Source organism: Lipophrys pholis, assembly GCF_963383615.2.
Source record: "Lipophrys pholis genome assembly, chromosome: 10".
Taxonomy (NCBI): domain Eukaryota; kingdom Metazoa; phylum Chordata; class Actinopteri; order Blenniiformes; family Blenniidae; genus Lipophrys; species Lipophrys pholis.
In genome coordinates this window covers 31,408,356-31,425,599 of record NC_137640.1, presented here as the reverse complement: position 1 = coordinate 31,425,599, position 17,244 = coordinate 31,408,356, and the positions used below count along the sequence as shown (strand labels likewise).

The window sequence follows — 17,244 nt, the reverse complement described above, 5'->3', positions numbered from 1 at the left end:
AGAGGAGTGGTGTCGCATCTAGCTGGAGATTTAAACCCACCCCCCACCACAAAACCAGATCCCCCTGAAATACCCCTCGAAAAACTTTGAAAAAATAAAAACAACCCTTTTTTAACCTTCCCCCCCAAAAAATCTAACCCCGTTCCCCTCAAACCTTGAAAAAGAAACCCTGAAACCCCCCCAAAGAAAGTCCAACTCCCGCAAAGAACCCCCCCTCTAAAAAAACCAACACTGGAAAAACCCCTCCTGAACCCCCCTAAAAAACCCTGAACGAAACACTGCCCCCCCCACCCCCACACACACACACCAAACCCCAACAACTTGTTGCGGTTCAGACGAGGTCAGCAAATAATACCCCTAGCGGGTAATTCAAAGCTAGTAGTGCTAAAAAGCATTTCAACCCCTCCTTCCCCTCCCTCCACACACACACACACACACACATCTCTGTGGAGCGGGGGGGGGGGGGGGGGGGGACTCTAATGAACCATGTTCCTGACCCGTCGCTGATGCTAACACGCTAACATCTGGCCAGCGTGCGCCGCTCTGTCTGAACCCCCCCCCCCCACACACACACACACACACACTGAGTCATTCTGCCCCACAGGGTATTTACAAGAAGAGGGTATTTGGAGGAGGGGGACTAAGGTCAGACCTGATGCTCCTGCTTTGTTTCACCAATAGTTAGCATCGCAAAGCCAGTGGCAGAGCTGATGGATTAGCATATTTAAGCTATCAGCATAGCTAACATATTAGCATACATAGGCTATTAGCATAGCTGACATATTAGCATAGCGTACATTTTGACCTACTAGCATAGATAACATATTAGCATAGCTAATCCATTAGCATAGCCTATTAGCCCACATAGCTAACAAATAACCTATTAGCATAGTTAACATGTTAGCATTGCTGAGCTTTTAGCATAAGCCACCAAATTTACTTGTCGTATCTCGATTACATCCTACAACGCTGTTGTCAAGCTAACGTTAGTGACAGCTCGCAGTAGTAATGCTAATGGCTTACGCAAACCATCAATTATATTAAATAAATAAATAAATAAATAAATGTGATATATTTTTGATCAGGTAGAATATTAGGGCTTCCCTTTGGGTCCTTATAAATTTATTTTATTTTTGATCAGGCAGCATGTTGGACTTCCCTTCGGGTCTTGTGACGTGGCAAATCAACAAAGATGGTGGACTTGCCAGAAGTTTTTTAAAAAGTTTGTATTCAATTTAAAAACATGAAAAACATTTAAAAAGTTTGATTTCTTCACCTGGAATTAGTATATTTTCATGTTTGTATACGTGGTGGAGTCAACATGAGCGGCTGGGCGGGATTCTCAGATGAAGAGTTGCGGAGGATGCAGCAACGGAAGGTCGCGGAACAGAAGCCGACTCACAGTGCCTCTTCTTCGGCTCAGATTTCGAAGAAGAAGCAGGTAAGTTCCGTTTCCCGGAGCCGGGAGAAGAGGAGCCAGGCACCCGGGGGAGAGGCGCTGCAGGCCGGACAGCAGCGAGCAGAAACATCGCTGAGGAGACATGGAGCTCCGGAGGAAGAGGAGGGGGAGAAGGTGGAGACCGAGAGCCGACCAGAAGTGAAGCAGAGGCCCGCGACAGAAAGCGAAGAGACCCGGGAGGAGGTGAAGAAGATGAAGGAAGAGGAGGAGGTGAAGGAGCTGGAGAAGCAAGAAGCGGAGAGGTGAGTGAAAAGTGAGGGAAAATGAATATATGAAGAAATAACTTTTCATTAAATAACAAAATTTGAAAATGCATAAAAGAAATAAAATGTAAAAGAAAATTAAATAAAAATACGTAAATAAAAAACTATCCACAAAATAAAGGTATTAAAAAGATGAAAATTCCAGAAAATAACAAATGTCCAGACAATTAATAAAAAATTTGAAAATAGTTCAAACAAAAAGTCCTCAATTTTATTTTTAAATCTAGAAACCACCGACAGAATAACATTTTTAAAAATTTCCTAAATAATGTAAAAAATTCCAGAGCAAAAAAAAGAATCTTGAAAATATGTTAGCATTTTTGTATACCAATTTACTGTAGTTTAGGATATTTTACACTGGTTTTAGCCTCGTTTTTCTGCTATTTTACAATGTTTTACACCAGTCTTGACTAGTCTTGAGCTGGTTAACGCATGTTAATGAAGTGTGTGTGTGTTAACGTGTGTTAATTCCCCATTAGGGTCGTGCGTTCTCGTCTTGAGCTTCTTCAGCAGCAACAAACTCTGATGGAGGAACAGAACCGAGTCAAGAAAGACTTGCTGACCCGGACGCTGCACATTAAGTACGTTATTTCTGCTGAGTCATGGTTCCTTTAACAAAGTATCGAGTCATAGTTCAAACTGCTGAGTCGTGGTGCAAACTACTGAATCGTTGCACAAACTGCTGAGTCGTGGTTCCTCTAACAAAGTGCAGAGTCATGGATCAAATTGCTGAGTCATGTTTGTTCAAAGTGCCAAATCATGGTTAATAGTACAGAGTTCATTGTTCAGAATAGCCGCTGTTCCACCACCATGCCGGAGCGTGGCAGAGCGGGAGGTTACGGTATGGCAAAGCGCACCCAGGTCCAACTCTTGCGGTCCCACCACAGAAAATATGGTAAAAATGTAGGCGGGGTTGAGAACGACTCGGAGACACGTCCAGCGAAGAACATGGAAGCGACCGGCGGCCGTCCAAGTTGTTGTCTGTGACTCAGGTTAAACTTTCTCATTGTAAACAGCAGCGTCCAGCTCCTGATGAATCTCCTCCTCCTGGTCCTGAGAGGAGCGTCTGTGTCTCGCTAGAAGACGCCATGTTGTGTTGCGGCGACGTTTCAATAAACCAGTAAACAAATCCACCAGTGCGCAAAGCGACGTATGTAAACAACAACAGGAGGGTTTATTGTCGTTGAAATAATTAAATATTGAGGGCAATTAGAGAGTGACGATTGTAACTACCAATCAGCAGACGGCTGCGTTGTCGCTCCTCCTCACAGACCTGTTCCTCAGTGCTAGGTACCTCAACGGAGGGGGAGCGGAAAATCGTACCTTAAAAAAATGTGGCGAGCCATGGTTGAAACCGACAGGGCAAAAACAGCCTAGTCATTCTGCCAAGTCATGATTTCTCTATTAAAGTGCTGAGATCATGGTTGTTAAACTGCCGTGTCATGCCCCCCCCCACTCCAGGCAGCAGCAGACGCAGGCCGAGGCGGCCGTCTTGCGCACTGTCAACGCGGAGCTGCAGCAGCTGGAAACCATGGCAACCAGTGACATCGTAATCCTGAGGGGACGAATCGAGGAGGCTGACTGGGAGTACAGCAAAGCCAGGCAAATACTGACCCAGGGTTGGGGGGGGGGATACTGACGTGGGGTTCCGTCTATCTTTCGACCTTTTGACCTTCCTTTTGATGTCGGGAAACGGGATGACCATCTGATTTTCGTTTTCTGATTTGATATTTAGAGACAAAAAAATGGGAGACGGCTCGTCTCCTGTTTCCTGTTATGTGTTTGTTTAACAAAAATCGGGAAACAAAATACGACCGCAATTCTTTATTTCAAGTTTGATTTGCCGGAAAACCCGGAATTCGAGTCTCTTTTTCGTTTGATGGGAGAGAAAACGACGCATCGCGTTGCTGCCCCCTTCAGTCTGCCTGTGAGCAGACACACACAACTAGACCCCCACCCATCGACACCCCCTCCCGTCCAGTCCGCCACCCTGGGAGTTTGGAACGTGGTCTGAGCGCTTTAAGATCGAACTGTGATGGAGTCATTCATTTTGTTTCGTGGTGGGAAAAGAGTGAGCCTGCGGGAGGAAGACGTGTCGGTGGAGAAGGTCTGCCGAGGTTTTCAGGTGTGTAAACATCATGTCATGGCAAAGGTTTGGATTCTGATGTTTGTGGGGAAGGGGGGGGGGGTTACTGAATGAACTTTGGCTCGCATTATTTTAGAGCTATGTGGGGCTCGTACTGTTTACTACACACTGCCTAAAACTTTCTTTTTACTCTCTAATGGGAATAAAACACTCAATTGTTTTTTTAAATTTCTTCTGTCCTCACAGTGATAATAAACAGAACTGAACTGAAATGTCTCAGGTTGACTACAGTTTGATGAAGAAAAATTACATAATAATTACTAAGTCATTTCTTCCTAAAATGGTAGCCTATATGTTTTTCATGACGACCTTGGTGCCGCGGTGTTGTTTGGATGACTGTGAATCAATAAGAGTTTAATGTTGTCCAGTTCATTTTAAATGTAATATATTTTCCATTCTATCCAAATTTACAGGTGAGTGTTGTGACTGTACATCACAGGTGATGGCAACCAGCAGCCATTTCTCCTGAGGCCTCTGGGAGATTCCCCACCATGAGCCTCACCAACCGAGGGCATTATGAGGTGATCAGGGGCCAACAATGACCCCAGTGACCCCTGTGAGTAGGGCACCTGTCCCCTTCTCTTTCACCTTGTCCTCTGTGTCCTCAGCGGGTCCTGGAAGACCCCCACCATTTGGTGCTCCCTGACCAATTGGTTTTTTGAGACCACTGCAAAGGTAAAGGTTACTATTTGATCATGTATTTGACATTTCCAGCTGAAATGTCATTAAAAAATATATAAATGTAAATCCACCACCTCCCTCCAATCAGAACAGAGCTGATCATTACTTATTTATTATCTGGAATGAATGAATTATGGATTTGATGGTGAACTACTGGATGACTTCATCTTCCCTCAGGAATAAATAAAGTGTATCAATGTTTATCCATTACATAGATATTTGTCCTGCTGTTGCGGTTTATTGTTCAAATTTCTAAGTTACTTTTACACGCACTTTGATCCTGCTGTAGCAGTTTATTGGTGAAATGTAATGCTGCACAAAAAGTTTATCCTGCTTTTGCCGTTTACTGTTAAATCTATTGTCAATAAATCAATTCAGTGTTGTTTGAAATAGTATGTAATAAATTCATATTTATTTCATATCCCAGGCATTGGTTAAGTTTGTTGATTTTGATTTCTTTCTAAATTCATGAACAAACCTTGTCTTAATCTTGTGCTGCAACAAAGAAAAGATTTAAAGATGAATTTAAAGACTGCCTTTATTGGCAGAACAAATTCTCTCATTGAGAATAAATGTTTAGTTAAAATCATATGTTCCCTTTTTTTCTTTGCTGTTTCATCACTGACTCGAATGAGGTGTTGCAGAGCCTCCAGAAAGGGTGTAAGGTTGTCGTTGGCGATGTCATCAGAGGAGTGATGTCATCAAACAGAGGAGTGATGTCATCAAACAGAGGAGTGATGTCATCAAACAGAGGAGTGATGTCATCAAACAGTGATGTCAAACAGGAGGTATGTCATCAAACAGGAGTGATGTCATCAAACAGAGTGATATCTAACTGGAGGGATGTCATCAAACAGAGGAGTGATGTCATCAAACAACGGGTTTTCATCAAACAGGAGTGATGTCATCAAACAGAGGAGTGATGTCATCAAACAAGGGATGTCATCAAACAGGAGTGATGTCATTAAACAGGAGTGATGTCATCAAACAGAGGAGTGGTGTCAAACAGGAGGGATGTCATCAAACAGGAGGGATGTCATCAAACAGGAGGGATGTCATCAAACAGGAGGGATGTCATTAAACAGGAGGGATGTCATCAGAGGAGGGATGTCATCAGAGGAGGGATGTCAAACAGAGGAGTGGTGTCACACAGGAGGGATGTCATCAAGCAGAGCAGTGATGTCATCAAACAGGAGGGTTGTCAGACAGAGGAGTGATGTCAAACAGGAGGGATGTCATCAAGAAGAGGAGTGATGTCATCAAACAGAGGAATGATGTCATCAAACAGGAGTGATGTCATCAAACAGAGGAGTGATGTCAAACAGGAGGGATGTCATCAAACAGAGGAGCGGTGTCAAACAGGAGTGATGTCATCAAACAGAGGAGTGATGTCAAACAGGAGGGATGTCATCAAACAGAGGAGTGATGTCAAACAGGAGGGATGTCATCAAACGGGAGTGATGTCATTAAACAGAGGAGGGATGTCATTAAACAGGAGTGATGTCATCAAACAGAGGGGTGATGTCATCAAACAGGAGTGATGTCATCAAACAGAGGAGTGATGTCATTAAACAGGAGTGATGTCATCAAAACAGAGGAGGGATGTCATTAAACAGGAGTGATGTCATCAAACAGAGGAGTGGTGTCAAACAGGAGGGATGTCATCAAACAGAGGAGTGGTGTCAAACAAGAGGGATGTCATCAAACAGAGGAGTGGTGTCAAACAGGAGGGATGTCATCAAACAGGAGGGATGTCATCAAAAAGAGGAGTGATGTCATCAAACAGAGTGATATCTAACTGGAGGGATGTCATCAAACAGGAGTGGTGTCCAACAGGAGGGATGTCATCAAACAGAGGAGTGGTGTCAAACAGGAGGGATGTCATCAAACAGAGGAGTGGTGTCAAACAGGTGGGATGTCATCAAACAGGAGGTATGTCATCAAACAGAGTGATATCTAACTGGAGGGATGTCATCAAACCGAGGAGTGGTGTCAAACAGGAGGGATGTCATCAAACAGAGGAGTGATGTCATCAAACAGAGGAGTGATGTCGTCAAACAGAGTGATATCTAACTGGTGGGATGTCATCAAACAGGAGTGGTGTCAAACAGGAGGGATGTCATCAAACAGGAGGGATGTCATCAAACAGAGGAGTGGTGTCAAACAGGAGGGATGTCATTAAACAGTGATGTCATCAAAAAGAGGAGGGATGTGATCAAACAGAGGAGTGGTGTCATCAAACAGAGGAGTGGTGTCAAACAGGAGTGGTGTCATCAAACAGAGGAGTGGTGTCATCAAATAGAGGAGTGGTGTCAAACAGGAGGGATGTCATCAAACAGAGGAGTGGTGTCAAACAGGAGGGATGTCATCAAACAGAGGAGTGATGTCAAACAGGAGGGATGTCATCAAACAGAGGAGTGATGTCAAACAGGAGGGATGTCATCAAACAGAGGAGTGATGTCATCAAACAGAGGAGTGGTGTCATCAAACAGAGGAGTGGTGTCAAACAGGAGGGATGTCATCAAACAGGAGGGATGTCATCAAACAGAGTGATATCTAACAGGAGGGATGTCATCAAACAGGAGTGGTGTCACACAGGAGGGATGTCATCAAACAGAGGAGTGATGTCATCAAACAGAGGAGTGGTGTCAAACAGGAGGGATACCATCAAACAGAGGAGTGATGTCATCAAACAGAGGAGTGGTGTCATCAAACAGAGGAGTGATGTCATCAAACAGGAGGGATGTCATCAAACAGAGGAGTGATGTCATCAAACAGATGAGTGGTGTCAAACAGGAGGGATGTCATCAAACAGAGGAGTGATGTCAAACAGGAGGGATGTCATCAAACAGAGGAGTGATGTCAAACAGGAGGGATGTCATCAAACAGAGGAGTGATGTCATCAAACAGAGGAGTGGTGTCATCAAACAGAGGAGTGGTGTCAAACAGGAGGGATGTCATCAAACAGGAGGGATGTCATCAAACAGAGTGATATCTAACAGGAGGGATGTCATCAAACAGGAGTGGTGTCACACAGGAGGGATGTCATCAAACAGAGGAGTGATGTCATCAAACAGAGGAGTGGTGTCAAACAGGAGGGATACCATCAAACAGAGGAGTGATGTCATCAAACAGAGGAGTGGTGTCATCAAACAGAGGAGTGATGTCATCAAACAGGAGGTATGTCATCAAACAGAGGAGTGATGTCATCAAACAGAGTGATATCTAACTGGAGGGATGTCATCAAACCGAGGAGTGGTGTCAAACAGGAGGGATGTCATCAAACAGAGGAGTGATGTCATCAAACAGAGGAGTGATGTCATCAAACAGAGTGATATCTAACTGGTGGGATGTCATCAAACAGGAGGGATGTCATCAAACAGAGGAGTGGTGTCAAACAGGAGGGATGTCATCAAACAGGAGGGATGTGATCAAACAGAGGAGTGGTGTCATCAAACAGAGGAGTGGTGTCAAACAGGAGGGATGTCATCAAACAGAGGAGTGGTGTCAAACAGGAGGGATGTCATCAAACAGGAGGGATGTCATCAAACAGGAGGGATGTCATCAAACAGAGGAATGATGTCATCAAACAGAGGAGTGGTGTCAAACAGGAGGGATGTCATCAAACAGAGGAGTGGTGTCAAACAGGAGGGATGTCATCAAACAGAGGAGTGGTGTCAAACAGGAGGGATGTCATCAAACAGAGGAATGATGTCATCAAACAGAGGAGTGGTGTCAAACAGGAGGGATGTCATCAAACAGAGGAGCGGTGTCAAACAGGGGGGATGTCATCAAACAGGGAGGATGTCATCAAACAGAGGAGTGGTGTCAAAAAGGAGAGATGTCATCAAACAGAGGAGTGGTGTCATCCAACAGAGGAGTGATGTCATCAGAGGAGTGATGTCATCCAACAGAGGAGTGGTGTCATCAAACAGAGGAGTGATGTCATCAAACAGAGGAGTGATGTCATTAAACAGGAGTGATGTCATCCAACAGAGGAGTGATGTCATCAAACAGAGGAGTGATGTCCCAAAAAGCCTCTGAAAATCGTCTTCCAGCCTGTTGTCTCGCCTCATCGGTCATGAATGGCTCGACTCCAAAGCCAGAGACCCTGGTCAAGGATGAGCCTGTCTCTGCATCGTACCAGTCTGCTGCTCCAGAGACACAAGGCAGCAGGTTCTCTGGGATCCTGACTGGACAGAACATTGGGGATCCCTCTTCCTGTAATAGGTTATGACGTGGACACATGAGACAAGAGGAGCATACGAGCAACTGAAACAACCGGTTTACAGGATGTTTTTGCCTTAAACCGTCATGAATAAAGATGGATTAACCCGTCCAAGAAGCTCCCTGGCACACCGGCTGATGCCAACGCTGGCGACCTGGCGTGCCAGGGCTGAGACACAGGACCTGGCGTGCTCCTCCTGCAGACTGAGGACCTCTTGATCCTGCAGATGTGTCAGGCTGGCCTTCATTTTATAGTTGACTCTGTTATTTACGTATAAAGTCAATTATACATGACAATTACATTTTATTGGAGCTCAGTTTAATACAAATCTAATTTTAGTTTGACAAATTTAATAGCTCACAGTAAGAAAAATATACAAACATCCACCCAAATCCTCTCAATGCGATGGTTCTGAAAGTAAAGACAAAACAACAAACAGATTTGAGTATCATGAATAACCTGAGTGTATGTAAACAACAACACAGTTAACTTCCCAAAGTACCGTTCATAAAACCAACAGCAACAAAGAAAAGCTGGGGATGCTGACGCTGCAGAACTGCTGGTGGTTCAGTGTTGAATCTGGAGCCTGATAGTTCCTCCTGCATGACCAGGCTCAGGTAAAACTCTGTCCCCCAGTCTGCTCACAGCTGATCCCACAACCCGGACTGCATCACCGCCTCCCTCTAACAACGGCAAAGAAACACAAACACTATGAGGTGTCTATATGCTTACATGTCTGTCTTTAGGGACAAAAGACAACAGGGTCTAAAGTCATGCTGACTTTTCACAACATGTTGATATAAAATCCTGTCTTGCTGTTAGACGCAAACTATTTTGAATTACTTACAACATGTAATACCATACCTGTACTCCTCCTCATGTATTCTGAGGTTGTTCTTAACTGCCATGGTGGAATGGACAACCAGTGTCCCCCTGGATCACCAAGGGCTCCAACATGAGGAACTCCAAACATCACCAATTTCTCATGTTGGTCAATGTGGAGTTTCTGACCAAAGTAGTCAGCTCAGCCCTGTAGGGGACAGGATTCAGCTCAGCCCTGTAGGGGACAGGATTCAGCTCAGCAGCTCAGCCCTGTAGGGGACAGGATTCAGCTCAGCCCTGTAGGGGACAGGATTCAGCTCAGCAGCTCAGCCCTGTAGGGGACAGGATTCAGCTCAGCCCTGTAGGGGACAGGATTCAGCTCAGCAGCTCAGCCCTGTAGGGGACAGGATTCAGGTTCAGCCCTGTAGGGGACGGGATTCAGCTCAGCCCTGTAGGGGACGGGATTCAGCTCAGCCCTTTAGGGGACGGGATTCAGGTTCAGCCCTGTAGGGGACGGGATTCAGGTTCAGCCCTGTAGGGGACGGGATTCAGGTTCAGCCCTGTAGGGGACGGGATTCAGCTCAGCCCTGTAGGGGACGGGATTCAGCTCAGCCCTGTAGGGGACAGGATTCAGCTCAGCCCTGTAGGGGACAGGATTCAGCTCAGCCCTGTAGGGGACAGGATGGAGGTTCCAGGCTCCCTTAAAGAGAGAAAAAGAATCTAAGCATCATAAATCTGACAATTCCAATAGTGATTATTTTGAAATGAGGCTTCCATGTTGACGAGCTTCATGGTGTTGAGGGTGAACCTCTTGTTAGGCTCCTCCCACTCTCCTTTCACTGGCATGTCTGTCCTCTAGAAGACAGGAGTCCTGTCATCATGTCATCAAGAGACACATGAATTAGAAAGATGATGAAAATGTCACACAGCCGCATCAGGTAATACTCTCAATGTCACTAATACTAGGAATAATATCAAGAAGAACAACAACACTAATATGACAGTTGTGCTTTATATTATGAACCATTAACCAAAATACACAACGATATCATTAGTTTATAGAATGTGTAAATATTATAGAGCAACTACAAATGAACCCTACTGACACTCAGTATATTTGTAGCCTCACATTTGTAATTAGTATTTAGTTTTATTATGTTTTTTTCTCTCCTGAAAAGTGCTTCAGGGCAAACTGCAAGTGTGCTGCTTCTGGCAGTAGGGGGCGCTGTGAGACTGCAGTTCGATCAATAAAATGGCGTGTTTTTTTATCATGTACAACATAAATGAATCTGGTACAACACTACTCACGTCAGGAGTAGCTGAAGCAACTTCAGCGTGGAGGTGATGGTCCATCATGTAGGTGGAGAAGCCTGGCTCTGCTGGAGCTCCATCTTCACACGTTGCTCTGTGAAAACCCTCTGGTGGGGCCAAACCGCCGCTCAGGTATGCAGAGATCACCTGCAGTCCTGCCGTTGGCCTTCATGTCCACTATTAAATTGGCGCAACCGTCTAAAGACATTTTAACAAGTTTTAATAATTAAATGTAGTATGACTGGGGGGGGGGGGTCAGTCAGACGAGTTCAAAAGTCAGGCAGCCTGAAGGGGGCAGCAACGCGATGCGCCATTGTTTTCTCTCCCATCCAGAGAAGAAGAGACTGGAATTCCAGCTTTTCCGGCAAATCAAACTTGAAATAAAGAATTGCGGTCGTATTTTGTTTCCCGATTTTTGTTAAACAAACACATAACAGGAAACAGGAGACGAGACGATTTTCGATTTCCAATTTCCAAATGAGAAACAGAAGATGAGCCATTTTTTGTTTCTCAATATCAAATTGAAAAACGAGAATCGGATGGTTTCCCGTTTCCGGGTTTCCGACATCAAAAGGGAAGTCGAATGGCCGGGAGGTACACGGACCCCTGGGAGGGTTCTTAACATCCCACACAGTGAACTGTTCCCTCACTAACTGTTGCTAACCTTGCTGTAGCTAACTGCAGCTGAGTAGTCCGTTGCTAACCTTGTGGTGGCTAACTGGCCTATTGCTAACTGCGCTGTTGCTTACTGTCTCGTCACAGACCGTCAAGTTGTTTGCTGTCCGGTCGCTAACAGTCTGGTCGCTGAATGTGGCTAACTTTCTTGTTGATAACCTTGGAGCAGCTGCCTGCAGCTAACAGCTCTGTCGTTAACCTTCAGGTACCAAACTGTACTGTTGCTAACTGTCCGGTTGCTAGTTGTGGCTAACTAGTTGCTAAATGCCTTGTTACTAAATTTCCTATGTCTAACTGGCCTGTTGCTAAACTCCCAGTTGCTAACCTTCCTGTAGCGACCCGTGGCTAACTTCTCTGTCGCTAACCTTGCGGTGACTAACCGATCGTCCACACTGTCGCTAACTGTAGTGAAAGTTTATAGTAATAGTGCTAGTTCTCAGCTGGCTAACTATTGTTAAAGCTAGTCTGGTCCTTGACAGGAAGCGCTACGAGCGTGCGGAGGTGGAGTTCGTCGCCGCTAAGCTAGACCTGCATCGCAAGTCGGAGGTGAAGGAGCAGCTAGCGGAGCATCTCTACACCATCATCCAGCAGAAGGAGCTGCGCAAGGCCCGAAAGCTAGAAGAGCTCATGCTACGGCTAGCGCTCAAGGAAGCGGAGTTAAAGGAGACTGAGTTAAAGGAGGTGGAGCTAAAGGAGGTGGTGCGGGGAAAAGGGGAGCAGTCTAAGGAGAAGAAAGAGGAGACGCCAGAAGAACCGAAGGAGGCGGAGTCTAAACAGGAGGCGGAGACTGTTATTTTACCAAAATAAAACTCATTAAGCAAGGAACAAACTACCTAGCCTGCACGGGGCTTTTATTTTGAAAAGTCCCACTTTTGGACTTTCCAGGAAGTGGGCTGGGCCACCTGAGACCCTTTTCACTACAGCGTTGTGGGTCAATCAAACGTCAGAATACGTTTGGTTCAATCTTTGTGGATACAGTGCTAATGCTAACGCTCATGTTTTGATACTTTTACAGTTTTTTATCGCTGTTGGGGAGGGACAGTTTTATGCTTGTATTTATGGGGTATTTATGTTATGCTAGCTACGCTAACATGTAAGTACTCTGATTACAATAAAGACACTTGTAATACTTGAATACTTTGAAGTGTTGAATTACTTCCACTTGTGATTTTCAAAGTCAAAGTGTAAAAGAATGAATGGTTCCTTTTGTAATCAGGTTAAAATATCTAAAATAACAGAACTAGCTTAAAAGACTAAAACATAATAAATATAAAGAAGGAGCTAAAGATGCTAACAGTAGCTAAAGATGCTAACAGTAGCTAAATATGCTAACAGAAGCTAAAGATACTAGTGGAGACCAAAAGCCTCTTCATCCTCCATAAGAAGAAGAGGAAAGTTCATCAGTGCAGGTCCTGCCTAACAAAATGACCTCATCTCCTCCATCCAGCTCCGTCTGGCCAAACAAATTAGTTTGGGCTGCACCAACCGTCCTGCTGAACTGTGTAGGAGCTGCTCTGCTGAAACTGCTGCTCTGCCGTGTGCTGCTCATGTGTTCCAGCTCTCTAATGACTATCAGTCATGTTTGAATCATATTTAGCTTGTAACATTGCTACTGTACGAGCCCCGCAGTGCAGGCTTACATGATGCACCTGAACGCATCACGAGCAGCTGTCAGCTCCTGGAGTTAAAACCAGACCAACATGGCGCTCTGACAGAAACTCTCTTTATTACTGGAGCAGTTCAGAGGAATGTGTTTCTGGAAGCTCTGGAGGACAGAAAGAAACTGTGCTGTTAAAAGTTAAAACGCCGCAGCACAGACGTGTGGCTGCTGTGAGGGGGCGTGGCCTGATGTGAGGGGGTGTGGCCTGCTGTGAGGGGGCGTGGTCTGCTGTGAGGGGGCGTGGTCTGCTGTGAGGGGCGTGGCCTGCTGTGAGGGGTGTGTCCTGCTGCGAGGGGGCGTGGTCGGTTGCGAGGGGGCGTGGTCTGCTGTGGTGGGGGCGTGGTCTGCTGTTCGGGGGTGGGCTGCTGTGAGGGGCGTGGCCTGTTCTGAGGGGGTGTGGCTGCGATGAGGGTGTGTGTCCTGCTGCGAGGGGGCGTGGCCTAATAGTTCGACAGCTTCTTATGGGAGTATGAACAGTCCTGCAGAAAAAGCTTTTTGTTCAGCAGCTGGCTGACGTCACTGCTGAACTTTCCTCTTGTTCTTATGGGTTCAGTCAGGGTGGATGCAGGGGCTTTAAAGATGCTAACAAAGGCTAAATATGCTAATGGTGCATTTACACCAGGGGTCCTCAATCCTGGTCCTGGAGGGCCGGTGTCCTGCATGTTTTAGGTTCCTCCCAGTTGCAACACACCTGAATGCAGTAAGGCCTCGTTACTTGGCTTTTTCACCAGCTTGATGACGTCATCAACGTCAGATTGAGGTGTGCTGAAGCTGGTAGAGCTAAAACATGCAGGACACCGGCGCTCCAGGACCAGGATGGAGAACCCCTGGTTTACACTATGTTCACGGCAGCCCTGTTTCAGGCCCCCGTGGACAAAACGGGATGGACATGAGACAACGCAGAGGGACAGGATGGGCAAACGTAACAGGTGGTGATTGCCGTGGGCGCCATGCCAGATATTTAAATTGTTAAACATTTGCCACGGCGGGCGCGGCGGGCGCAGATGAGAAACTTAGTATCCCTTAGCTAAACGGGATGAACGTCACTGGCAGCACGTAATTGGCCGTAATAGAACTTGGAGGCGGTCCGTAGTGGAACGGGAGGTTTACAGGAAGTGACGTAGTGGGCGTTCTATCGCGGTTGTTTCATGGTCGCTTCGCGTTTTATCACGTTGCGCCGCGCTTCGTCACGGTTCTCACGGCGCCGTTTCATCACATTTAATCACGGCTTGCCACGGTGCCACGGTCTGGGAGGAAGCCGAGCCCGAGTCCGGAGGGGAGCTTCATTGGAGTCTGAGCAATCAAGGACAGAACAGCTTCTACAAGCTCTGCCACCGAAGAAGAAGTCCAGAGGAATGTCTGCACCCGGCTAAAGTCTCAGGAGACAATGATTGATTCACTTTTGGTGGCGCTTTGGGGCAGAAACGTGCTTCACAATGGTCCAACGTCCACATTTCATCTGTAGAAAGTCTTGACAGAACGTGAACAACGTGCCACGCCTTCCTCAGAATCCCCCAAAATCCCACGGCGCACTACGTTTCGGGCAAACGGGGCAGCCGTGGCTCCCGGGAACATAGTGTAAACGTACCCTAAGTGTCTAAATAAGCTAACAGGCTAAAGATGCTAAGAGATACTAAAGGATCTGAAGAGGCTAACAGGTTAGAGATGCTAATAGAGATGCTAAAAGAGTAAACTTAAATAAGCTGATAGAGACTAGAGATTCTAACCATAGATATAAACACTAGATGCCTCACTGCACCGCCTGTGGCGTACCTACAGCGCCGCCATCTTGGGGCGGTTTCCCGCTTGCCCTAACCTTAAAGTACCCAGGCTAGAAAATCCACAAAAATATTTTTAGCTCGCTTGCTAGTCCACGTATCAACACAAATAATAGCTCATTTTAAAGCTGAGGAAAAGCTCTATCCCGTGGAAGGCTTTCTCCCTCCCATTAATTCCTCCATGAGGCTACGAATGTTTTTGTGTATTTTCTAGGCTGGGATTTATATGTTTAGCACAAACAGGAGACCTCCCCAAGATGGCGGCGCTGTAGACACGTCGCATCAACAGGCGCTGATAGGCCGTGCAGCATCTGGTGTTCATACCTATGGTTCTAAAAGTGTAAATTAGCAAAAGTTGCAAAAAGAGAAGCTAAGCAAACAACTGAAGAAGCTAAATATGCTAACAGAGGCTAAATAGGCTAACAGAAATGCTAACACATCAAACACAGATGCTACAAAAAATTAAATAAGCCAAAGATGCTAACAGATGCTAAAAATGCTAAGAAATCAAATATACTTATAGAGGCTAAACATGCTAATAGAGATTAAAGATGCTAAACAAGACTAAAGATGCTATTAGAAATGCTAATATTCCAAGAGAGATGCTAACATTCCAAGAGAGATGCTAACAGATTCAAACAGAGATGCTAACAGAAATTCAAGAAGCTAAAATGCTAACAGAGGCAAAAGACACTAATAGAAATGCTAACTTATTCTGACATAGATGCTAACAGAAATGCTAACAATCAGAGATGCTAACAAATGCTAAGAGTCGATTTGTGCCGTCTTCACTATGGCTGTTTTTTCCTCTTTTCTTTCACATCTCTTCCAGTTTGGGTTTTTTTGGGGGGGGGAGTTTTTTCTTAATGAGACGCAGATTTTTCTCCCCTTGGAAGGCGGAGGAGACGGCAAAAGAGGGCGGAGGGGGCTTTTTTTTTTGCCTTCTCCTGTTGCTTCACTTCCAAAGAGAAATAATGAGAAGAGACGTGTGTGTGTGTGCGCGCAATGATTCATGATCTCGTGTCGACCCTCCGACAAGTCAGGAAACTCGAGATGTTTCAAGAGAAGGCAGTTTTCTTTCCACTTTTTTTTCCGTTTGTTCAGTTTTAGAAAAATAATAAAAAATAACGTGAAAAAAATTATAATCTGAATGAATCATGGAAGCAATAAAAATGAAATAAGAATATATTTAAAAATAGTTTTAAAGTTTTTTCAATAGTGTAATAAAAGTGTAATATTTTTTTTTTATGTTTTTCAAAAGCTAACTTAAAAACTTCTCAGAAAACACAATAAAACAACTTTGTTTTTATACTTGAAGGCGAGGTTTTCTGAGTGCAACCCCAAGCGCCTGAATGCGTCGTGTCATTTTATGTTAAAAAAGATGTACAAAACACACAAAAACCTGTAACCCCCACCACCCCCACCCCCCACCCCCACCCCAAACTCCCATACAGGAAGTAAGGAGCCAAAACAAGGAGGCCCCGAACATTTGAACCTCCTTCAGTCCCAATCAGGCTTAATGAGAGCAGACAGGACAGGGGGGGTCACTGGACAGACGGGCGCTGGGGGTCCTGAACTCACTCCCAGAACTCTCCCCGACGCTACTGCAGACATTTCAAATGCAAGAGTAGTGAAAAGTTAGCATTACCATCATTAGCATTAACAGATAGTTTGCCTGTGTTAGCAGTGTTTTTGTTAGCGTTGTGTGTTGGTGTTGTCATTAGCAGTAGAATCGTTAGCATTAATATCATTAGTATCGATAGCAGCAGCATTGTTAGCATTAACATAATTAGCATTAGCATCATTAACAGTAGAAACCTTAGCATTAATATCATTAGCATCATTGGCATTAGCATTGTTAGCAGTAACGTCGTTAGCAGAAGCTTCTGCAGTTTTCAGGTTAAAGGTTAATTACAAATCGCTGGAAGACGGAGGGAGATGCTGTGTCGAGTTAGAGGAGGTGAAGAGGGGGAGAACATGATGGAGTGAAGAACATGATGGAGGAGGAGGGGGAGAACATTATGGTGGGGGGCCAGTAGTATAGGGAGGGGGGGGGGGGTCTCCTTCATTAAAGCTCCAAACATCTGGATTCGATCTCAAGTCTCGTTTGATGGCGTCAAGTCTTTTTTTGCATTTTCTTTTCCCACACGCCCCCGACCCCCCCACAACTTTCTCTCTCTGTGTCGGGCTCCAAATGGTGTGTGTGTGTGTGTGTGGGGGG

General features: G+C 45.4%; 1 protein-coding gene across 2 annotated transcripts; it reads left to right on the top strand.

Moving 5' to 3' along the window:
* Positions 1-1,157: 1,157 nt before the first annotated feature.
* On the top strand, positions 1,158-12,718 carry gorab (golgin, rab6-interacting). Of its 2 annotated transcripts, XM_080474028.1 has the most exons (5): positions 1,164-1,701; positions 2,202-2,303; positions 3,184-3,324; positions 12,065-12,256; positions 12,372-12,718. In XM_080474028.1, the coding sequence occupies exons 1-5, from the start codon at positions 1,322-1,324 to the stop codon at positions 12,400-12,402; spliced, it is 846 nt and encodes a 281-aa protein (XP_080330154.1). In that variant the 5' UTR covers positions 1,164-1,321; the 3' UTR covers positions 12,403-12,718. The 2 variants fall into 2 exon arrangements, with proteins under 2 accessions (XP_080330153.1, XP_080330154.1); XM_080474027.1 differs by having other exon boundaries at positions 1,158-1,701; positions 12,065-12,718.
* Positions 12,719-17,244: the final 4,526 nt, after the last annotated feature.

What these genes read in the sequence shown, in the direction of transcription:
- gorab (XM_080474027.1), top strand. Translation starts at nt 1,322, where the DNA reads ATGAGCGGCTGGGCGGGATTCTCAGATGAAGAGTTGCGGAGGATGCAG. An exon ending in ACCCGGACGCTGCACATTAA is followed by an intron (nt 2,304 to 3,183) that starts GTACGTTATTTC and finishes CCCCCACTCCAG; the next exon opens with GCAGCAGCAGACGCAGGCCG. An exon ending in TGGGAGTACAGCAAAGCCAG is followed by an intron (nt 3,325 to 12,064) that starts GCAAATACTGAC and finishes GGTCCTTGACAG; the next exon opens with GAAGCGCTACGAGCGTGCGG.